This window comes from Crocodylus siamensis, chromosome 1, assembly GCF_052110815.1.
Source record: "Crocodylus siamensis isolate JL-2025a chromosome 1, ASM5211081v1, whole genome shotgun sequence".
In the NCBI taxonomy this organism is placed as follows: Eukaryota; Metazoa; Chordata; order Crocodylia; family Crocodylidae; genus Crocodylus; species Crocodylus siamensis.
The window spans coordinates 339,136,011-339,160,104 of record NC_143395.1 but is presented as its reverse complement, the minus strand read 5'-3'; the positions used below and the strand labels follow the sequence as shown (position 1 = coordinate 339,160,104).

At 45.5% G+C, this 24,094-nt stretch overlaps 1 protein-coding gene and 1 long non-coding RNA gene across 2 annotated transcripts in view; one reads left to right on the top strand and one right to left on the bottom strand.

Annotated features, from left to right (window-relative positions):
- The window catches only part of EDNRB (endothelin receptor type B), a 28,233-nt gene extending 8,849 nt beyond the window's left edge, over positions 1–19,384 (bottom strand). Inside the window, exons 1-4 of the mRNA XM_090023822.1 lie at positions 18,762–19,384; positions 1,178–1,290; positions 791–995; positions 285–434 (exon numbers count right to left, since the gene is read on the bottom strand). Of these exons, the coding sequence (XP_089879948.1) occupies positions 285–434; positions 791–995; positions 1,178–1,290; positions 18,762–19,163 (870 nt within the window). The 5' untranslated portion in view covers positions 19,164–19,384. The remainder of the gene's footprint in view (positions 1–284; positions 435–790; positions 996–1,177; positions 1,291–18,761) is intronic.
- LOC149874884 (uncharacterized) overlaps positions 1–24,094 on the top strand; it is a 119,563-nt gene that overhangs the window by 33,714 nt on the left and 61,755 nt on the right. The gene's annotated exons all lie outside the window — the stretch shown is intronic.

Below are 24,094 nucleotides of genomic sequence, written 5' to 3'. Positions count from 1 at the left end.
CTGGGCTCGGCGAGGGAGTGTGCCCAGTTTAAAATGCCATATTTTTTCTTTCCATGTCTGCAAGCAGCCTTATTGTAAAAGTCTTATGATTTTCGAGCCAATCTCACAATTTTGGAGGTGCTAGTTTATGATTTGTGAATACTTGGCATTGCTACTGCTAATGAACTACTAAGTAGCACACTAGACAGCTATTTTAGTGAACATGAATGGTGTAGTAAATGGGTTAGTAAAGATCTTACTATTTCATCAGTTATTCAGCACTACTTGTATGTACACATCATTACCTGTTTTAAGTGGTCATTTAATGCAATTTGCATTCCACTTTTCTTTTTAAGCATCTCACAGGTCATCAGGGTGTAGAAAAATGCTGTGATGGCCAATGGCAAACAAAAATAAAAGCTGAACAGCCACCAATCTTTAGCTATCTTGTAAAACTGGAAGAAAAAGATAGTTAAGAGTTCAGTTTTGTGAGTAATACAGACAACATTTACGTTCTATCAATGTGCAGCATTTAGCATGCCTTATTTAAGTAATCAATCAATCCACATAACATCTCTGAGTTATAAAAGCATTATTTATTACCCATTTTACAATAGGAAACAGAGAAGTTAAGTATCTTTCATAAAGCCAAACAACAAGACTGCAACAGGTTTTTTATAACTTTCTATTCACCATTGCATTTTATAGTATAGTAAGTAATGACAAAAAATCTTACACTGAACTCTTTAGACTTTTGAGAAAACTACATTAAGTTTTTAGGAAAAATTGGTTTAAAGGAAGAATGTCTTACCTGCATAAAAGATGTTTTTTGTATGGGGTGAAGCAGACAGACTCTAAAATGCTTTCCTTTATAGTCCATGGAAATCATATCAAAGCCTATAGCTTCTGGAACAGCTAATACCACTGAGACAACCCAGATCAATACAATTTCAACAGCAGTCCACTTTGGCACTCCAATTCCCTTGATGCGACTCCAAGAAGCGACTGCACGATACCTAAATATCCACAATAGATGTGTATTAGATTAGAAGGATAAATTATATTTTGTGTTAAACTGGTGTGAGCTCAATTGAGAGCAGCTGAATCAAATGGAAAAATTGACTTCACATCTGTATTTTGTGTTTCAAAAGATTATTAAAATACAATACAGAGGGTGGGAAAACAGAATGGCTCTTACCTATCAATACTGAGGGCACACAAACTTAACACTGTGATACCCACTGATGCCTTTTGAATGAAAGGAACCAGTTTACACATTTCAACTCCAAAAGGCCAGTCCTCCGCAAGGAGCTGAAAAGAGAAAATTATTTTCTTTTAATAATGGCATTTATGTAATATAAACATTTATCTTAGATAATTTTCTCTTATGGTATTTAAGGCCCAGTCTGCCCCATCAGAAAGCAGAAATACACACTGGGTACATTTACACATGCACACTTACTGTGCAGTAATTTAGGTTACTGAACAGCAACCAAAAATTACTGTGCATTACAGGCATGCGTCTACATGTGCGCGCCTGTACTGTGCAGTAACTATGGTGATGCCAACTTGGGTGTAAATTTGCTACCTGGAATTTACGCCCAAGTAGTTACTGCACAAAAATGGACGTATAGATGCATTTCTGCACAGTAATACTATGTGGGTGGGCTGAATTGAGACTAACTTTACTCCCATGTCAGTCTACACACAACGTTACTGAACTGTAATGCCTGCACATGTAGATGCTGGTCTAAAAGCCACTTACTGTGCAGTAAGTTACTGCTCAGTAAAGGAATGTGTAGACATGCCCACTGTAGACTAGATTTACAAGGCAGACAGACACAGTGCTGCATCTCAGTTCCATAGCCAACACATGGGAGAGCTGTGTACATGACAAAGGGATCCACAACAACCAGCATACTGAGCACGGAGCTGTTTAAAAAAGCCCATAGAAAATGCTGGTGGGAAATGCCAACTCCAATGCAAGAGATGTCTATCTCTGACTTGGATTAATAATTCTGAATTCTCTTATAGAGTTAGGCACCTGTACCCCTTTTTAAAAAAAAAAAAACAAGGAGAGATCAGTCTTTTTCTCCACAACTGGAGAAGAAGGTAGCAGTGGCATGAATATTTCAGCATTTAAGATTAAAAAGTCATTGAAGCAGGGGCCATAAACAAGGTCTCCCTCTCCCAGGTCTGTGCCATAATCACTAGACTACAGCATGACTCTCTCTCTGGTTCAAAAATGTATTTTAAGTATTCCACACAAAGTGACAAAGCTTCAACATAATGGAATAAGAGACTAGTGTAGTATGGCCTATAGAACAGAGGCTTAACTGACCATTATGGTGTCCTCAGCTGCACTCTGCCAACTCTCTTCTCACCCCTGCTCTGCACCACCACCCTACAGCTTTCCTCTTTCAGCTCTGGCTCCAGCAGTGGGCAGTGCAGGAGGAGCAGCTGGAGGTTTGCTGCTTCCTTTTTTGCTGGCACGCATGTTGAGAGGACAAATACATCCCCTCTGTAGCAGTGAACCTCTGGCTCCTCCTCCTTGACTATGAGCTGCCATTCTTTCTCTGCCCTCCCCACTGCCAGAACCAAAGCAGCTTCAGGGAATGTGTAGGGTGCAAGACAGAGGGAGAGGATAGGAAGTTGAGGCACCCCACCTAGCTCCATCTTGGTGCACCACCATTAGGAAGCGCCTAGGGGTTCATGCTTCTCTTGCCGTTGCCCACCCATCATTAGACTACTGCTATGGAACAACCCAGAACAGCCTATAGTGTCATGGTTAGGAAACTCTTCAAGCATATGATTTTTCAACTCCTGACAGAGGAGATGGATTTAAACCAGTGTTTCACCTCCATGGCAGTGCTCTGAGTTAGAACAATAACAGATGCCTACTGATGGTCAGGGCATATCTACTACATGTGGCTCTGCAAATGAGACAGGCATTGGCCATTGGCCTATTTTGTGAATTCAGATGGGGAGTAGACATGAGCTCAGCAGTCAGTGCTGTCCAAACTTATAGGAATGTGCAGTAGAAAAAACATAGGTACTTATAGGATTTTATCAACAGAAACTTTGGCACCTAAAAGATCCTGAAAGGAAGAATCAGAGGCTTAAGTTCTTTTTATGAATCAAGCCTTGAGGAGTTTTGGGTATTATTTCCAGTGCTGGCATCCATATGTTTAGGAAACATCAGACAGGTAAACCCCATGCAGAATTTCTGCCAGGCAACTCAAAGGCTTCCTCCCATTGGAAGGGTTGGTATGAGCTGTGTTTAGATGGCCTCTCCTGAATCCTTCCAGTAGTGGAACTGGCATAAGCCAGCATTGAAGAACCGCAATGTTCATTATGGACTCGGTGCGATTGAATGGAGCCCTGAGGACCCATCCATTTTCCCTCTACTTTTAACATTTCCGCCCTAATTCTTGATGACAGCTATCTTTAGGGTGAAGGAAATCTGAACTATTTGTCTTGGTGTTGCTTTTTCTGGCTTGAGAGCTTATTGCTTTTCCTCTTTTAAATGTTCCAAGCAACTCACAATTTACTAGAAACATAGGAAGTTATCCTGAGATGAATCAAAATGGATACAGTTTTGCTACCAGGTATTAGTGTTTTTTTGTGGTACCGTTTCACAGTGACTCCATATATAACAATACCAGAAAGATCTCATATGCACCACTTCCAAGATTACATGTGGAATAAAATAATAATGCATTGTTGTTCTGATTTTGTTTCAGTAGCTCCTCTGGGTCTCACACTTTAGGGAAAGTATCTTTCAATTAGTGGGAGAATTATTTAAGCAGACTGTTCATAATAAATTATGGAGCATTTCTGCTCAACGAAGAACTGGCCCATTGGATAAATAGCTCATGGGTTCAGCTACATTTGCATCACTATTGAAACTGATGACTAGTGTTTTGCTGAATTGGAGCCATACAGTGTATAATAGGAGAAACAGCAAAGAAGCCTAACATCATGCTGCTCATTTCCTTGGTTACCAACTCTGTAATACTTGTACAGTAATAAAATGGAAAAATACCTCTTAATCTGGTGATTTTATGTTCTTGAGTATTGTATAAAAGGGGTTAAAGCAGGGGTGGGCAATTATTTTGGCTGTCAGGCCACTCAACAATTTGTGGTCAGCTTTTGAGGGTCACATACATAAAATCTTTCAGAAGATATCATTTTAACAAATTATAGGAAAAAAACCCCAAAACATGTACTAAATTCAAACATCTATTATATTTTAATTTCATTGCAAAAAATAATTTGTGTCATGATTTATGTTTTTTTGAGTAATGCATATACAGGTGAATGCATAATAGCTTAACATAAAATCTTACTTTTGTATACTGTGTGTGTAGAGGGGTTGGTGGATGTATGCGTGGGTGGGGAGGTATGTGAGTGGGTGTGGGTAGCGGTTGGGTGTGAGAGGCGGCATGGGGTAGCAGTGTGGGTGTGTGTGTGGGGCAGGGAGGGTAGGTGTGCATGTGTGCGGGGTGCTAGGTCTTGGAAGCCAGCTGGGGCTGGGAGGGGAAGGAATGGAGGGGGCAGTAGGGGGCGTGTGCAGCAGAGCTTGCCTGGGTGGTGTGGTACAAGTGCAGGTGCAGTCTGTCCCCACCACAGCCAGCCCACAGCTGTCCCCATGGCGCTTCACATAGGGTCGAGCCCCACCTGCTCCTGCCCCGCACCTGCCCCCTGCCTGCTGATGTCATGCCTTGGCCTTGGCCTTGGTTCCGACCCCAGCCCTGGCCCTGGCCAACACATATAGCTTTCCAGCAAGGCTGCCTTCCACTCACCCAGCTGCTCATCACACTGTGTGGCTGAGTGGGTGGAAGGCAGCCAGGAGCTGGAGCCCTGTGCACTGGGGCAAGGGCTGCCCAACTGCAGCTTTCCCTCTACCTGGCTGGGCATGTGGTGCCTGGCACACTCCCCACAGCCGCCACCGCTTACTTGTGCTACCTACTGCCTGGAGTAGCACAGCAGGGGAAGGAGGAAGAGGAGCTACTGGAGGCAGGAGGTTCTGTGTGCACTGGCTGGGGCTGGGACCAGGGTCAGGGCCAGAGTGTTGCCAATGCAGGCATTGGGTGGGTGCAGGTGGTAGTGTGACAGGGCATGGGCTGCCCCAGATGAGAGTGGGCAGGGCTTGGCTCCATGTGGAGTGCCACGGGGGGCAGCTGTGAGCCAGATACAGTCAATTGGTGGGTCAGATCCAGCCTGCAGGCCATATTTGCCCACCCCCGAGTTAAAGAATGAGTGGAAAGGATGAATATTTAACAGCTCATGGTAAATACACATGTATATCTTTTCACACAATGTGGGGATATGACTCAACCTTAGCAATTACAGTATTTGAGCATGTTTCTTGTGCAGATTGATTTCAGGATTTACAATAGTGGCCTCTACCATGAGACTTCTTTTAGGGGATGTTCTAATGAATGATGCCAACAAGCTACTAGAAAATGACAATGCATTCCTGCAGACAGTTACAGATATACTGAAAAGGTATCATGAATAAATAAATGGATAAGGGATTTGTTTAAATTAAGCATCTACTGAATTTCTGGTCTACTGCACCGAAGTGCCACAGAATCTAGGGACCTTGCAAGGATACACAATTGCTGCAAAGTCCAAAAGACTGTTTGTAATAAGTGAAAAAATGGGAAAAATCATTCCCATTTTATTATTTTCCCCTTTCCCCTTCCCCAAATCAATTTCAAAACACTAAGCAAAGTTTTTTATTGAAAGACCTTAATTTGGAATATGGTATATATCTATGTACCACTTCCATTTACTAGCTAGAATTACAAATGTTTGTCCATCTAATCTAACACCTTCTCCTACTAAAACTCCTGTGGTAAGGGACCAGTGCTTTTAAAATGTGACAAACTACATTTATGGTGTCCAGTGGCAGGCAATGATACAAACTGTAATGAAAAGTTTAAAATCCTAGGGGGCCAAGGGTCTATTATAAATCTGTACCAATTAAATAGATAAATACTGCAGACAATAATCTGTCAAAATATTAAAAATGTTGAGTAGTTCTTTTAAGTTTATTTTATTTGTTGCATGTTTCTTCAGCTTTCTTCCAAACCTACTTCATATCTATGGTGCATAGGGGTACCATACATCTGGGTTTTTCCAGACATTTCCTCTTTTTGGGTCCTCCCATCACCATTTAGGTTGTTTTCTTAAACTTCAACAATGTCCGAGATTTTGCTCTGCTCAGCTTCCAAGTTTTCCCGGCCTGTCCTAGCAAGGAGCTGCTTGGTGCTGGGGAGAGTGGGGAGAAGCAATTGGAGGCAGGGGGTATCACATGCATCTGCGCACATACACACATGTGGCCAGGATGCAGCCAGGCAGGGTGGTGGGAGCAGCCTTGGCAGCTGCATGCAGGTAAATCTATGGGGGATGGGGGTTGGATGACCAGAGCTAGGGGAGCATCTGGGGGGATGTTTGTGTGGGGGTATGTGTGGCAGAGTGTGGAAGGGATGGGCATGTGAGGGCAGGGGGTGGTGCCTGGTGGCGCTGGGGGAAGCTGTTTGGATGCTGGGGCTATAGCAGAGCAAGGGAGGAGCCTACCCCTCCAGTGGAGGAGGCAGATTGCTGCAAGGCCAGGCTGGTGGCACTGGGGTCTGTGCCCTTACTTGCAAGGGCAGGGCAGCCAGGAGATGCTGCAGGGTAGGCAGTGCAGGGGGCTGGGGACCAGGAGTGAGGGGCGGAGGGGGTGGGGGGACTGTGAGTCATGGGCACAGGCAGTGCCGGGGGTTATGAGTCAGGAATGGGGGCAGCAGCTGTGACTTGGGAGTGAGAGGCAGGGGCAGGACATGAGCATCACTGTGCCCCCACAATCATATTTTCCCGCTCCCCCAACAGTGTCCTCTTTTTTTAAACTGGAACTATGATAACCCTAATGCTGCACGTAATACATTATTTTGAGAATCAAGTACCTAATGTATAACTCAAATCCCATATAAATATTAGTCAGGAAAATCACATTAGTACTTAGAAAAAGTATTTATTTCTAGAAATTAAGTCCTAGCTGTGTTTACTCCAATACAAGATTTTTATGATAATTACAAAATATTAATAATCTTCAAAATGGGATATTTATGACAGAGAAAATGTTTTTCTTGAAAGGAAGATTTTCTTTAACATACAGCTGAGATTAGGCAGCCATGTTGAGGATGGAAAAAGAAAGAAAATAGTGTAATGTTTTCTTCAGCCAAATTAAAATGCAAAGAAAATTTCCTATAACCTCCTCTGTGCCAAGTGGCTTTTGCAGGTACTCTGTATTTACACATTTTATATGGGCAATGCTTAGCCATGCATTTTGGCCTGCTTAACTGTGCAGTTTGTAAAGATTAATTTAGATATAACAAACAAAAGAGGAGATATTGCAGAATGACAAATATCAAACCTAAGAAACCTAGTTCTATTAAACATGCCATATTTATGTCTAATTGATTAACTACACACAGTTATTCTGATGTGATGGATTATAAATTTAAACCCAGAGCTGAGGAAACAGTGGTGCAAAACCTTCCCAACTGCAGCTGCAGCCAAGAGATCTTGTGACTCAGAGGCACACCTGTGAGTTTGTCTCTCCCCTGCTTCCTTTTTGTGGTGTGAAGCCCAGGAGGATGTTAGTAATTTGCTGCTGGAATAGATCATTAACAAACTACAATAGTCCTTCAACCGCCCTCCCCTTGATGGCTCATCTGTGGTGGCCGCTGGCCAGAAAATAGAGATTGGTGCCAAGATCCCACCCAGTCCTATCCATTGTCTCTGGTATTCAGCAAATATAAGGTAAGCCTATACTACTGATGAGGTGACTCTGATCTGCACGCTGAAAAATGTGTGGTTGCTTTTAGAGCAGCGCCATGCATATGCAATGCCATTCTCAGTATCATGCCTGCCAGACAAGCAGATTCTGAAATGTCCCTGGGCACATGTCAAAAGTAATGACATTTTTCAGCAAGCGTTGCTGTGTGGAGTGAGACTAAGTGGGTGGGACTACTTTCTCAGTGGCAGTGTCAGGATCTCTACTGGGGTTACCATATTTCCAGTTCCAAAAAAGAGGACACCTGTCGGGGGAATACCTCACTCCCAACCCACAGCCCCCTGGCTCTTCCAGTGCCCCCCCCCTCATCCCCGCTGCTGCCCCTCACTCCCAACCCACAGACCCTTGGCCCTGTCAGTACCCCTCACTCCAAACTCACAGTCCCTTGCGCTCCCCCTCCCCCCAGGTCCTGTTGGTGCCCCTCAATCCCGACGCACAGCCCCCTGGCACTGCCAGTGTCCCACACTCCTGAACCACAGCACCTGCCCCTCCAGCCCTGCTGGTGCCCCTCACTTCCAAACTGCACCCCCATGCTCCCCCCAGCCTTGCCAGAGAACACCCCCAGCTGCTCCCATCCTGACCAGGTTGGAGTGCAGTGACTCCGATTTGCGTGGGTGGCAGTGGGGCAAGTCTGGTCCTGGTGTGGGTGGGACAGAGGAGGAGGGAATACCTGTGGCAACCCCCACCCTGGGCTGGGGCTCCAGTGCTGTGAGCCTGCCCATGCCCCTGCCCCTTCCCACAGTGTCTCCTGGGGCATCCTGGCCCCTGCAAATACAGGCACTGCCCCAGTGCCACTGGCCTGGTCATGGAGCTCCCTGCTGCCCCCAAAGGGCCCCCTGCCCCCTTTCCCCATTGGAGGGGCAAGCACCTTCCTCCCACCCACCCTTCCCTGCTGTAGCCCCAGTGCCTGGACATCTTACCCCAGCACTAGCAGGCACCTGGCTCACTTCACACAGTCATCCCCTCCACACACTCCTGCCACACTCATACCCCAGACAGTCCCCAAGCCCTGGCCCTCCAATCCCTGCTACGCATAGACTGACCTGCATGCAGCTGCTGTTCCCACCACCTTGTCTGGCTGTATGTCATCCACGTGCGTGTACATATGCACTCGCACATGGTGCCCCCTGCCTCCAATTGCCCTCATCCTGCTCCCACCAGTGGAGCACAGTAAAATCCCGAATGTTGGTTCAGATTTCAAAAAAACTGCCAGGATGGAGTTTGGAAGACTCAAAAAGAGGACATGTCCGGGAAATCCCAGATGTATGGTAACCTTATTGGCATACTTCTGTGTACCTAGGCCCATACCCACATAGCCCAAGATTACATAACTTTGGTTACTAATCTCTTTTACTAATTTACTAACTGGTTTTCAAAACTTTCAGAAGCCAAAAGTTACTTTTTTCTCCTATGCCTGAAGAAGGCTGCTTGTGCCCGAAAGTTTACAATTAAAGACTTTTTTTGCAAAAAGCTAATTGGTCTAATAAAAGATATCACCTCTACCATGAGTTCTGATTCCATGAGCAAAAATGTTCATATAACTAACTTCATTCATGAGCAAAATTCTCCCTCAAAATCCATGCACTTATATACATTGGAAAAGACTGACAGGCGGTGCAGGTAGAACAGTTTTCACTCTTTATACGAAAAAGTGTTTCAAAATTTTAGATTTGGCCAGCAAATTAAACTTACTGACAGTGATAAATTAGACAAAGTTCAAATTAAGCTTTTGTTCCTATCTGAATTACTTTATTTATTAAAATGTTGGAACAGTTTCATGCTTTAGCTTTCTTTTCCTGTAGCTAAGCTGAAAATATCTGATATGATTGATAACAGTGTAAAACTAGATTTGTTGAGCAAACTAACCCTTTTGTTCTAATTTCAGCATCTGTCCATGTTTCATAACTTCTGTTTATGTTAAGATTACTATTACATGGATAACTTCACACAAAGATCCCCAAACAGAAAAGCAGCCCATAACATCTAACAGGAAGTATGGTAAAGTAAATCTAGACTCTTCAATCTTTCTCAAGGAGCTGACAGAAGCTGTCCTCTCTTAGAAGCTGTATTGTCATTAGTTTACAATGGGAAAATCACAAGAGGTAAAAAAACAGAAGATCAAGGTGATGGGAATTAGCAGTAGTATTTATGATAGATCTACAAACAAGCTCACAATTTTTTTTCCTGAAGTCACAATATTTAATCATTTGCACAAGTAACTGAACCAGGTTTAGAGGTTCATGGTGAAAATTGCACATTCCAGTATGCTGGAAAATAGGGCCTGTGCATACCACATCCAACAGTGCTAGGGGGCATGACTTTGAAAACATGTCCTACCCATTCATTCTTGCTCTGTGCACCCCAAGTGCTGGGAAAAAAATAGCCAATAGGCAAGTGTAGACATTCCCAGGACCAGGGGAATGGGGATGGGAAGGGGTTGGCAGGTGTAGGGGAGTTTTGGTGGGATGTGTGAGCAGGAATCTGGTGGATCTATGGGCAGCAGAGTTGTCTGCCTGGGAGTGGTGGGATCAGAGGGCTAAAAATAGCCAGCTCAGGGCAGGGGAGTAGGAAACGTGAGCCCTGGGGCTGGGGTGAACAGCTGGGCTTTCCCAGTCCCAGGGCTGCTCTCCAAATGTGTACACATATTCAGTTATATCAGGCATGTTAGCCTAATCTACTTAGTGCTCCTCAGGTGAACTAAGTTAGAACGGGCTGGTCATTTTATGCCTGATCTAGACTTCCTGAATGTTTGTACAGTTTGGTACTTTGATCAACCTAATCCTACTTAGGTCAATCAAAGTATAATATCTGCACAAACAGTTTCAAGAACTAATTTATATGTTACAGTGCTTATCTCCTTACACAAAGGTTGGCCAGTAGGGGTGGGGGACTGTCCAGGCAGGGACACGCCTGAGCCTAGCTCATCTGCTTATCTCCTCACAGTTTACTTATCTCCTTATACCATGGCATCCTTAAAAGGATCTGGTGGTATGCCCTGGCACCTTGGTTGAGAATCAGTGCTATAGATGTAAAAATCCACTTCTATACACATTCACTGTCCCACTTCAAGTCCTTCTGAAGTACATGGGGTAAAATGGGCCAGCATTTCACAACCAAAAGTGGGTTGCAAGAATATATGAAAGGGTCACGAACAAATTTAAAAAATGCATATTTTGCATACATTTTTGAAAAAATAGATACTTCTTGTGCTTCACCATGTTAACACTGTGCCTCCTAATAAACAGGGATCCAGGTTTTCCATTTTGTATGGTAAAACATGGATTTTCTCCTTAAAGAGCTGCAGTAGAGCTATGGCCTGGCACTTGAGTGGCTGGCGGTGCCAGTCCAGCCAGGCTGCAGCACCATGCCTGTGGTGAGCCCACAGATATGGGTTGGCATGTGCCCCCCCATGTCCCAAATACCCCCTCTCCATTTCCCACACACCCACTCCCTGCCCCACACACTGGGGGGCTGGGGCCTGGAGGCAGCAGGTCGGGAGTGAATGATACCAGCAGAGCTAGGAGGGTGTAGGGTGTTGGGTTGGGAATGAGGGACTCTAGTGGGGTGTGGGGGCTGTTTTCTACTTAAACTATTTACTGGGTCAGGACTGGCCCTCAGTGTTTACAAATGGGTCTTGTGCAGAAAAGGTTGAGAACTACTGAAATGTGCCAATGTTTTTTCCTGAGACAGAGCTGTGTGTCTGTCAGGTTATCACACTTTTTCTCAGGTAAAATGTATGGACTATGTACGCCTTTGGCAGAGGAGCAGTGTTGCAGCTCGGAAAAGGGATGTGGGTAAATGACTGTGCTGTGCCTATTTTGATCTGGGTCAAACCCTGGGACAATCAGGCCAGCATCAAATGAGACATCTATTTACAGCAGAAAAGAGTATCCACACTGGGTTCTATCCTGGAAAGCTTGTTTCACAAAAGCCATTCAGATCACCTTCCCAGTGTAGAAAAGGGCACCGAGAAAAATCTCAGTAGCCTCTTAAGGAATCCTACATGCTGAGCAGTGACAGGTCCATGCATGTATTTTGCTCTCAAGCCAAAATATGTATTAAAAATGGGCAGACAATCAACTGATATGTTTTAACTTAGAAGTGCTTGATTATTCAACAAAATAAGGCTCTTTTAACACACATTTTTCTATGCTAGTGTTAAAATACACTACATGTAAAAGGCAAGACCGAATCTCTGTTCACCAGTTTGTTTTGAGTAGCCTCTTAGCTCTGCTGCCCAGGAGGGGCATCAAGATAGATTAGTCACTGTTACTTTTCTACTGGTTTCATTATTCTTAGCCATTGCTCTGAGGAAAATAAGATGAGACAGCCTGTGGCCAGATGTAGACTACTCCCCACTCTCTTGTGCCGTAAGGAAGTAAGAACCCTAAAGAGCCAAGGTCCAGCTGCAAAACAGACTACAAGGGGCATGTTACTTCCCCTTGCACCCATGTGGGACTGTAAGACTAGGCTATGACTCTGAAATGCATGAGTCTTTAATGATCTACTGGTGTCTACTAGCAATATGGATTGAGTATAAAGAGAAAAATATTATAAACTACTACAGATACGTATTGAACATAGTAGCAGTAGTAGTATGGTATTGCCTTTGAGAATTGTGAGTATAAACTGTATTGCAGTGCATTTGCAAAGGAGGCAAGACTTAAGATTTGCAACCAACAGAAATTTTGGTATTTCCTGACTCGAGTCTGGTGCTCCCAGGCTGCATAAATGTATAATACCTTTTTCATTCTGCAAGTTTACTTTTATCTTAGCATCTGTGCTTACATGATGCCTGATATCTTGGAAAACAGATGCCTCGAAATGGTACTTTAGCAAATGAAGATGTTGGGCATGTAAAATAATCTGTATCTACAAAGCCATAAAACTGCAGAGGGCAGAGCACAGTCTCATCTTTTGCTCCACCCATGCCCTACAACTGCGTGCTCATAGCCACAGCCTGAATTTACTTCAGGTCCTGTAAACTGGGATAGAACTACATCTGCCAATTTTTGGGCCCATTTGCTTGATCTAATTTTTAATTTTTTTTACAATGGGTCAATCTTTCAATTTCTCAGTCTTCCAAATGGATCGATCTTACAAGTTTCCATTATCAAACATAATGTTATAACTAGCACTTTACCTATTAAACATCACTGTCTCTCATACATGAGACAACATTTTGTCTTCTTAAAATATCAAAACATGGATTTGAAATTTCAGTAATAGGCTGGTTTTATGTTTTAAGGTTCTTAGAAACTCTCTCAACCACAAACATCTCTTGCACTATCCACAATAACAGCCAATGCTTAGTGCAAACTCTGAAATATCTGTTGTAGATCTCTCTGGTTCTGCTAGTTACTTTCTTCAGTCTTTCACAATGTATGCTGCAAGGTTGGTTAAGAAAACTACTGACAGTGCTAGAATGTTGGACACAACAAATTTCTTCACATTCCTTTCAAAGTAGCCACTATTCTGTCTGAATGCCTAGAAATGGTAAAGATCTTAATGCTAAAGGCCTAGCAATGCCACTGTTTAAGGTATTATACATTTCAAGTGAAGATTTTGTCTTATTTACAAAGATAAACTTTTTACTAGTTAATAACAGATGTTGGCCATAGGACATTTCATTATAGTGTGCTTTAAATGTTTTAGATTTCTTCTGGCTCATCTTTGCAAATGAATTGGCTGGATTGTGAGGTTAATAAGGGGATACCTTTGACTCCAATTTGGTTCATAATTTAGTTGTTTTGTAAACTAAGCTTGTGTAAAACCTAATAAAATTCTTCCATGAATATTTATTTTAAAATTCCATTGAAACCAATCGTTTTTAAATAAATATTCCACTGAAAAGTTTGCAATCCAAATACTGTGGGCAATATTTTTTTTAAGTAAACCCAGCTATAGACAAAAACAAAATTCACTGCAGTGTCCAAGAGGAAAGGATTGTAAAAAAAGCATTCATGCAGCTTAAAGCATGGATGGATGGGATTTTAAAATCCAGTGGAGCTTTGCACTCTAACATATTACTAATAACATAAATATTTGTGTTTATAATAGAGGATTTTAAAAAGATAGTATCCGTTTTAATTCTAGCTTTTGGTTATGATGTGTGGCGCTGTAGGTATTTGGAATCATTCAGGGAATGCTCAGTTTCTAATAATACCAGAAGTCAAATGGGAGTCACAAGTGTACACTTGGTAAAATTTATTTTGCATGATCCTCCCCTCCATCTCATCCCACACCTGATAATCTATTTGGTGAGATTTAATCCAGACATGAATGATAATGCCTTTTATTCTTGATGCATTTGATTTATAAAAAGCAGGGTCACTAGAACATCAAAATCTTGTATCAAGAAAACAGTGTTATCAGCAGCCTTTTTCAGAACTACAGGAAATAATTCTATCTTGTCAGTTCTTAGCTTTCACTCTTCAAAAAAGCTTATTTTTCAGAAATTGTGGTACTATTTGCAGTGGAACTCCCCCTCCCCCTCCCATAATCTGCCTGTATAGAAAACCTACTAAGTTTTAGGGGTAGGGATGATTTAAATCACTATCAGTCAAACAAGTCCTAAATGTGATTCAAATAAATTTGCTTCAAGAGTTTAGCCACTTGTGAGCCATTTCTCCAGTGTGTTCAGATGGGCAAAGGGCGTATGCTTCCTTTAACAGACCCTGGGAGTTGACAAAAATATACACACAGGACTAAATCTGACATCTACATTTTCAGTGTAAAACATTCCTAAGTTAAAACCGGAGCTTCCAAATGCCTTCCACTCCCTTTACCTCCCTCCCCTGCCCCTTGTTAGGAATGACCTGCTTGCTCAACCACTTGGTCTGATCTTGGCAGAGTGCTCAGACAGTGTAAGCCCTTTGGGGCTCCCTTTTGTTAGCTGCCTTCTGCCTGGAAATTCTGTTTTTCACTGGAATATGAATTCATGCTTAATATACCACAAAAGGACAGATGGTGGAATAGATCTGAACCCCTCAAAGACCATCAAACACATAAGCCCTCAGTGTGGCAGGTATGGCCTATCCCTAGGGGCAACAGGCCTTCCCACTGCTGCTGCGGCAGACAGACTGAACACTCAAGGGGGCATCATAGCCCAGTCACTGGGAAATCACAGTGAGTGTGGGGGAGCTTTATCTCTCTGGTACAAGGATTCCCCCTCACCCCAGCTGTCATAGATGAGATTCACAGATGTTTGGGTCAGAAGAAACCTTAGCATATCATCGAGTCCAGTCCCCTGCCCTGGGCAGGAAAGAGTGTTGGGGTCGGACAATCCCAGCCAGGTGCATGTCTAGCCTCCTCTTAAAGACCCCTAAGGTAGAAGAGAGCACCACTTCCCTTGGAAGCTCATTCCAGATTCTGGCAACCTTTACCATAAAGAAGGCAACCCTTACCACAAAGAAAAGCTTTGCTCCATCCCTCCTGAGATGTGCACATATTGTTAGTGCATGTACTGATTTATAACTTCCCTTAAGGTACCCACCTGAACAGGCCAGCTGATCATCAGGCCTTGCCCTGTTATCAGCATGGGTGCAGGGAGCTGAAGAACATGATCCAGAGACTGCTCCCATCCAGGCTTCAGCACCCCACTTTCTGCTACCTGCCCCTCTGCAGGGATTTTAAGCCTCCCACAGAGGGACTATGTGCTGGCTGCAGCCCAGACTGGGCTGTGCCAATGCTCCTGCTGGGACCTGGAGGATCCTGGCTAGAGGGTCTTGCCCCTCTGCTCAAGGTCAGACTGACCATCAGCTCACCCAGCTTCTTTGCTTCAGGAACCTGATGGAAGCTCTCCTTCCATCCCCTTCCCTTGTACCCTCCTTGGCTCGGGCTGGAACCCACACTTAAGCAGGGTTTGAATTACACTGTGACTCTTGGTAGCAGCCTGCAAAAAAGATTGGGCTGCCCATCATGATACCCTAACAAAATCAGAGACACCCCTCCCCAGGTTAGGATTTTCAAATCTTACAGGGGGCTCTTCTTTCTTACAGGGGGCCTCTTGTTTCTTACAGGGGGGCTTAGCTCCCCTGTAATTCCAACCCTGCCCTCAAGCATAGGAGCAGCACAGCCAATGTGTTACTCTTTTAGCAACCCAAGGCTGAACAGACCCAAGGCTCTTTTATTTATTTGGGGCTAAAAACAGGCAGTGGGTTTACCCTGGATCTGACAGTCCCAGGATTTGATTGGCATCAAAAGGGGGATAGTGATTTACACAAGCAGCTTAAAGAGCAATTAATTTGAATTAGTTCTGACTGTCCCCAGGAGAAAAGTGAGATCAGGTACTAAGGGACAGTGGGCTTGTACTCTGTGACTCAAAAACAGAGGACTGCTTTAATATGAGGTTGATTAGTCTGAGATTTTACTCTCATCCCAACAGCCGGGGAGGACTGTCATTTTACATGCCAAGTAATTCAAGTTAGTTGAGATTGTTCCCAGGGGAAGTGTTAATCCAGATACTTCATGGGCCCTTAATGTGGGTCTGTAAGAGCTGGGGTTTGCTGTGAGACAAAAACACTAAGATCTGAATCCAACTGGTCTTGTTTTAGCCCTGAGGGTCCCAGAATAAAAGGCTTTGTCCTGGGGTGAAACCTGACCTCTGTTGGATCGTTTAAATGAGGGGAAGCCTCCTTCAGGCCATTTTTTTTACTTTTTAATCCACTTGAGGGCAGAATTTGCAGGAAGGAAGGCATCACCCTTGGGAGTTAGGGGCGAGCCTCTGAATCAGAACATCCTAGACCTTAAATGCTGGAGGCTGGAAGTGGGAGAGGAACAATGGAAAAAACCCCCCTGGTCATACCCAGTTCGCTTTCCCTTTCAGCATCCACTCTCTGCCCCTGTGTGACACAGGCCTTTTGATGTGCTGTTCCGGAACGTGAGCAAAAACCCAGCAAGTAGGGCTATAAGCTCCCCTTCATGAGGGGAGCCACTAAGGGCATATCACTGATCACTTGGGACAACAAAAAGACAAAACAGGGATGGGAGCAGAGGGTCAGAGGTTCAAATAGAGTGCACCGAAGGGGAACACCGAGCAAAGCATGTGCCCTCTAGCTCTCGAACAAGTCTAAGGAGCCAGTGAACGCTGCACAGTGAAACTCTGCCTGGAGATGTGAACAGACAAGGGACATGAAGAATGGACTCACCGTCCATGGGACGCTCCTGGCCAGAGCCACCTTTCTGGTCGGATAGATTGATCACCAGGGATCCTGGTCTTCTCCAATTAAAAAAAAAAAAATCCCTAATATTCAGGTTTTAAAAAATAACCCGGAATCCACATTTTTCCATGATCAAAATGAAACACCACTATACAGGTATCAATGTAGCAGTGGCACTTCATTTTAATCATGGAAAAATGTGGATTTTGGATTACTTTTTTTAACCCCAAAATTGGGGATTTTTTTTTATCGGAGAAAATCAGGATCCCTGTTGATCACTAGCTTGGCTAGGGCCAGGAGGAGGTTGACCAGGAGGTCCCGGGACTTGGTTAGGTCCCAGATGGGAAGTGCATAAATGCAAGGGTGGGAAGGAAGTCATGCAGCCTGGACCTCAGCAGGAATTTCTGGAGGAGGCAGTGAAGGGACAGCAACTGAGCGCCCTCCAGGGTCTCCCTCTGCTCACCAAAGGGGCAGGTATTGGGGGAAGATACATGCCTGTGGCCATGGCTCCATGGAGGAGCTGCCAGCTGAGGTCCTCAGTGGTTCGCGGGTCTAGGCTTATCCACCAGGGACCTTCATCCTCACTGAGGCTATAGAGTCAGAGAGAAGCAGGGCTGGAAGGGACCTCCGGAGTTCATTTAGTCCGACCTCTTGCCTGGACATGATCATCCTTATCCAAATCATCCCAAACAAACCACCATCTAAACTCTACCTCAGACTCCCCTCAACACTGACACAGCACAAACCTAACACCCTCTCCTGCCATAAGGAGACTAGGGCAGCCAATGTCGCTCTGTGTGACCCTGGACACTGGGTACGGGACACTGGGCATGACATACTTAGAGTAGTAAATGGCAATTCTTTTGTTCTTAAAGGCTACTCTTGGCTGGTTATGGGGACTGGGGGGAGGAAATCAGTTTCCCTGCTGGCCTCGGGGAGGGGCACCCAGTCCTGTCCCTCTGTGCCCATAGCAGGGGTGGGGGGAATATGGGGAAGAAATCAGGCAGCCTGGAGCTGGGGGGAGCAGCCCTGCCCCTCTGTATCTGTGGGGGGGGAGAATATGTGGGGGGGAAATCAGGGTCCTAGGCAGCCTGGAGGGGACAGGGGGTAGCCCTGCCCTCTGTGCTTATGGAGGGAGGTATGGGAGGGAAGATCAGCATCGGAGACAGGGGGATATGGGGAGGATCAGGGTCCCAGGCTGCCTGCGGTGGGGAGGGACCCTCTGTGTTTACAGAGGGGGCATATGGGGGGGATTTGGGGGGATCTGTGTCCCAGGCAGCCTGGGGGGATAGCCAGCCCTGCTTCTCAGTGCCCGTGGGGGAGTCATGGGGGGATTTAGGGGCAATCTGTGCCCCAGGCACAGGGATTTGGGGGGCTCTGTGTCCCAGGCAGCTGGGGGGGCAGCCCTGCTCCTCTGTGCCTGTGGGGCAGGGACATGGGGAGAATTTGGGGGGATCTGTATCCCAGGCAGGGGGTTTGGGGGGCTCCGTATCTCAGGCAGCCTGGGGAGAGCACTCAGTCCTGCCCCTGTGTGCCCACAGCAGCAGGGGGATATGGGGGGGGGGAACCTGGGTCCCAGGCGGCCTGGGGGGGGGCAGTCCTGCCCCTCTGTGCCCACGGAGTGGGGATAAGGGGGGAAGATCAGTGGATCCGGGGAGGCTACCGGGGGGGGGGGGCTCTGTGCCTAAAGAGAGGGCATATGGGGGGCTCCGTGTCCCAGGCTTCCTGGGAGGACGGGGGGGCGGTGCCCAGCCCAGCCCTGCGGGCGGTACCTTGTAGACGCTGACGGGGATGGCGATGAGGACGTGCAGCAGGTCGCCCAGGGCCAGGCTGGCGATGAGGATGTTGGGCCCGTTCCTCATGCACTTGTTCTTGTAGATGATCCGCAGCAGCGTGGCGTTGCCCAGCAGCCCGAGCGCGAACACGAGGCAGGACACGGCCGTGTTGATGTACTTGAACGTGTCCTTCAGCTCCGGCCGGCCCGGGCAAGGCGGCGGCGCCCGCGCCCGCCCGCCTTCCCGCTCCCGCGCCGGGGCCGGCAGCGAGGCGTTGGCGGGCGCCGGCGTGCTCCGCTGCCCGATGCCCCGCAGGCGCCGCGGCTCCTGCGCCTCGCCGCCGCCCGGCAGCACCAGCAGCACCAGCAGCAGGAGCCCCGCGAGGCCGGGCCGGGGCATGGTGGCTGCGACCTGACCCAGAGCCCGGGATGAGCCGGCCGGGCCCCCTCAGGTGCAGGGCGCCGCTCACCCGGGGCGCTGCTCTGAGGCAGCGGCAGCAGCAGCGGCGGCAGCGACTGGCGTTGGCGAGACGCCCGAGCGGCTGTCAGCGCCCGGCCAGCCGCTCCTTGCTGGCGGGCTGTGTCTAAACCGCAGCAAATTGGACAAGACCCCCTCCTCCACCCCCTTCCCGGCTCATTCAATGGCATCTCGGCCATCAATCACTGCCAAACTCCGCCCGCTCCCTCCTCCAGAGCCAGCCCCCGGGCACGCACACGCGAGTCCCTCCCCGAGATGCCTGGAGAGCATCAGCCTGTCTTGCCCGCTGCAGGCATGAGGAGGCCGGGGGCTTTGCTGGTCCCTGCAGAAGAGAGGGCGGGGGGCTGAGAGCAGCCTTCACTTCCCTGACTGGGGCTTCCGGAGAACCGGGGGTAGATGACAGGACAAGGAGCAAGGGTCTCCAGCTGCAGCCAGGGGGGCTTAGGGCAGGTATTTTAGGAAAAGCTTTCTCACTAGGAGGGTGGTGAAGCACTGGACTGCGTTATGGAGAAAGGCGGTGGAGTCTCGGTCCTTGGAGGTTTTAAGGCTTGACAAAGCCCTGGCTGGGATGATCTAGTTGGTGATGGCCCTGCGTTGAGCAGGGGGCTGGATTCGATGCCCTCCTGAGGTCCTTTCTAGCCCCAGTTTCCTCGCCACATGGGGGTCGGGACCATCCTGATCTCCACATGGCTGAGAGAGCTGTCCCGGCAGCTGGAACTGCTGCATTCCAGCCAAGCGGAGATCAAGTAGGTACCTGATCCCCAGATGGCCAGGAGAGGTGTCCCTGCCCCTTGGGGACGCGGCCTGGCAGCCCTGTAGGGATTGAGAGGGTCCTGATCACTACTTGTTCAGGAGAGGCATCTGTGCCTGGTGGGGACAGCTATGTGGGGATCAGGAGGGTCCTGGTCCCCACATGACTACCAGGCAGGGTCCCTGTTGGGTGGAGAAGCCTCTCCATTGTGACCCTCCCGATCCCCACATGGCTGTCCCCACCAGGCAGGGATGCTTCTCTTGGCCATTTGGAGATTGGGTCTGATCCCCACATGGCTGGGACACAGCAGTCATGGCTGCCAGGAAAGATCTTGCCCCTCTTGTGAGGGTTGGGACCAGCCTCCTGCCCCCTGCCAGCCAGAGGCTGGCATCCTGGGGGAGCCTGGAGCTCCCCCTGGCTACTACAATGGGGCAGAGCAGGTCAGGGGGCAGGAACATCCCTGATGTCAACTGCTCTAGTGTAGGTCCTTTCCCAGGAGCAGTTTACTGCACCTTTTCAAATACCCAGTAACCTTACTGTGTATTAATAGCACATGTAGATACACATAGTTTCTTTTAGCATTGGAGATCACCTTGTGCTAAGCACCTTTAGCCCTGCTGCCCTGCTCACATTTTGTTGGGAATTGTCCCCCGGACTATTCTAACCCACACTCCGGGGGTCTTCCTGGCTTCTAGTACAAGTGGGTGGTGTTATCTTGCTACCTCCACCTCCTGTCCTCTGGACCTGGTTTGTATTTGTGAGAGGCTAAAATGATGAGAGTTTTGCTTGAGAAAGGAATGCAGGTTTGGTACCATGACAATCCTCCATGCCCCCCTCAAAGCACTGAGGGATGACATGTAGGAAACATTTATTACAGCACTTATTATTACACTTGGATTTATGGGAAATCACAGCTGTCCCATTCTGATTAGCAATCCAGTTCCGATTAGCAATTGCAGTCTGTTTAGCAATTCAGGCAGCTTTAAAGCCTGGTCTAAAATGATGACTCCAGTCCCATGGCTCATTCATAGAGTTTTGGAGGCATACAGGCTTAGGAGACGTCTTTCTAAAAGTCACCAACAGTCTAAAAGCTGGGAGGAAGTTTATGTTTACTTAAGTGGTTTTCAGTTTAAATATCCTTTTCTGACAGTCATGCTGCTTTCTCTAGCTTCACTTTTAAAATAGGTTGTAGGCCAAAGTTTTTCATATACATCTCTACTCTTAATTTACGTAAGTGACTCATTCACATATATTATGACTTGTACTTACTTTTTCAGGAAAACACCGTATAAACTGAGTTTTAAATAATGTTTCCATAGTCTTGCTTCTGTTTGTCTCTGGATCTTTCTTCTTCCCAGTTTTATTTGTAAATGAAGTTACCAAAGTCAATTCTGTTTTCCAGCAATGTAGAGTTCAGGGAGGAACATGACACTGGCAGATGCTTCTTGGACCACCATATTCCTGTATCAGCAGGCAACCATTTGCCTAAAAGATCCACAAAAACATCTTCTCTGATCTTTCTTAAGCCCCCCCACTCCCCCACAACACCATAGTCATCAGGTGGTGACATTATGACATAACCATAAAGCACCTAAGGTGGACACAGGTGAAGAGCGGAGCAAGGGAGACAAGTGACAGGGCTGAATGACTTGCTTGAGTAATGGATGCTAATTTGCTTTAGTTACACCACAGGGTATATCCCTTCCTCATTTACACTGGCATTATACTGAAGTAATTCCATTAATGTTTTGGACTATGTGGAGTTTAACAAGATCTTTTTCAATTGCCTACTAGGTAGCACTGTACTGGGTGAGTGACATGTCTGGTAAATTAGAATTTTTGTCACAAATTTGTGAATCAATGTATTTTTAATCTTATAGTTTGAACACTGAGGGGCTTTTAATTGAAAAAACTAACTGCTAAGTGTTCAGGGCTAGGATGCAGAATCTTTTACCCCCTGGAAGAAATAGAGTGCATCTATGCTAAGATACCGTTGCTAGAATGCTCCACCCTTGCTATCACTGGTACAGCTCTTAATGTTAGTCAGTGCAGATAGGACTCTTGAGGGCTGCTGATATATCATGTCTTCTAGTCCTGTTCAAAGCTGGTCTACAGGACATGTGATTAAAATGTCACTGGCTGCCACCACTGTGGCCACACTAGCGTTTCTACAGTTGCTATCACTTGTAAAGTAGTATCACCAATGATGAGAAAACTGAGGGTGAAGATTCCTAGGATAAGCAAGGTAATATTATTGGTTAAATGAACCACCCTTCTTTTTGAAGTCCTGTCTATGAGATGAATATGGAAAAGGAAGAACCATTTCATAGGAATTAGGTGGGATTGCAAGGATAACTCTTTCCAACTTGAATGCTGAGAAAAGTTTTTAATATACTGCTCTTTAGGAGCAGCTTGATGATTTGGCAAGCAACTTAATAGCTTCTTCACTAACAAGGAACATGAATAGCAGAAGGAAAAGAGGCAAAAGCATCTTTAACTCCAAGCGAGTGTTGTTAAAGGGTCTCTTGTAACTAAACCATGACGTATACACCTCACTGAAATGAACTGATAGTATTAGTGGAGATTTCACATTCTTTTGTCAGTGTGTCTGGATACATTTTTTTCCTGCATCATGCAATTTTGTATAAGGAAAGCTTCATTTTCTATAGACAAAAATTACTTGAATTCTGTAGAAAATACCTAAGAATACATCATTTAACTAAAAGATTCTCCAAACTGCAGGGCATTCATTTTATGATGTCCTTTACGTTGTATGAATTCCATCACACTGGTTTCTAAACATTCCCAGAATTACAGTCTTAATTCTCAGGCAAATATTGCTTTATCAAAAATAACTAGCCATGATATGACATTCTTGGAACTGTTAAACAGAGTAGGCATAGAATATATTCATGTAAAATATACAGAGCTACTCATGGAAAATCAGACAGATTTTCATACCGGTTCAGTTGTGGCATTAACCATCCATCCTAGCCAAGATTATGGTAACTACAATATCCTTCCATCCCCTAAAGAATCATTATATTGAACTAGTCCTATATTCACTGAAGTCAGTGGTGATCTTGCAGTAGACTTTGATGGGAATGGGATTAGACCTTTAAATGTCTAGACCCCTTTTAAAATTGAATATTTAAGTGCCAGTGTGCTTTTGAAAATTCTATTAAGTATCTACCTGCATTTCTGGACACCTTAACTTAAAAAAATCTCCCCCCAGTTGTTCCTGCTCTTTCTTTTATTGAAGTCAGTGTCTGTTAAGTGCAACAGGAACAAGATCATTCCAGAATGAGCTATGAATATGCACAAAAAATAAATTCCAGATAGAAAGCAATTAAAACGGAATGTTAAAATGTTACTTTAGTAAAATTACTGGTGGGAATTTTAAGAAAATCCACATAATGTACTACTGCAATTTCAGATGTTTAAGTATCATTTTGCAATTTCATATCTTGACACGGTTGAATGTTGGAAAGATTATATGGATAAATAATATATGCCTCTTTGTTTCAGTTTGAAAAAAGTGTTGAAACCCATGCTTTGTCTCTCATTCTACAAAGCCCTGCAACTTCTATAAATCAGTGATAGGCTTTCAGTTACAATGTGTAGAACAGTAATACTGAAACTCTTGAGACCATCGATTACAGTATTTCTGTCATCATCCAAGTACTGTAGCAACATAGTATCCTCACTAAAATAGTCTGAAACGAAACCAGAGACTTATATGTGTCTATGTAAAGTGAAGAGAGAGAGATAACAGAGCGTTAGGTATCATAAAGAATTTCTTTAATGGAAGTAAAACTGGCATCTCTTGCACAGAACTTTGAACGAATGAATCATAGTTGTGTTAAAAGAAACATTTATTTAAGTGAATAGTCATTATTTATTTGAATAATCCTAATCAAATAGTCCCCAAATCAAAGCCAACTTGAGTGAGTAGTTTTACAGGATTGATCCCTGAGTCCTTATACACCTGTTATTAAATTATAGCAGGGGTATTTCATCTTTTCCCTATGCTCTAGGATTAAATTAAATCTGACACGTATAAATGTTTTATTTCCCCAGCCTGAAGAGAGAAAATCCAAAT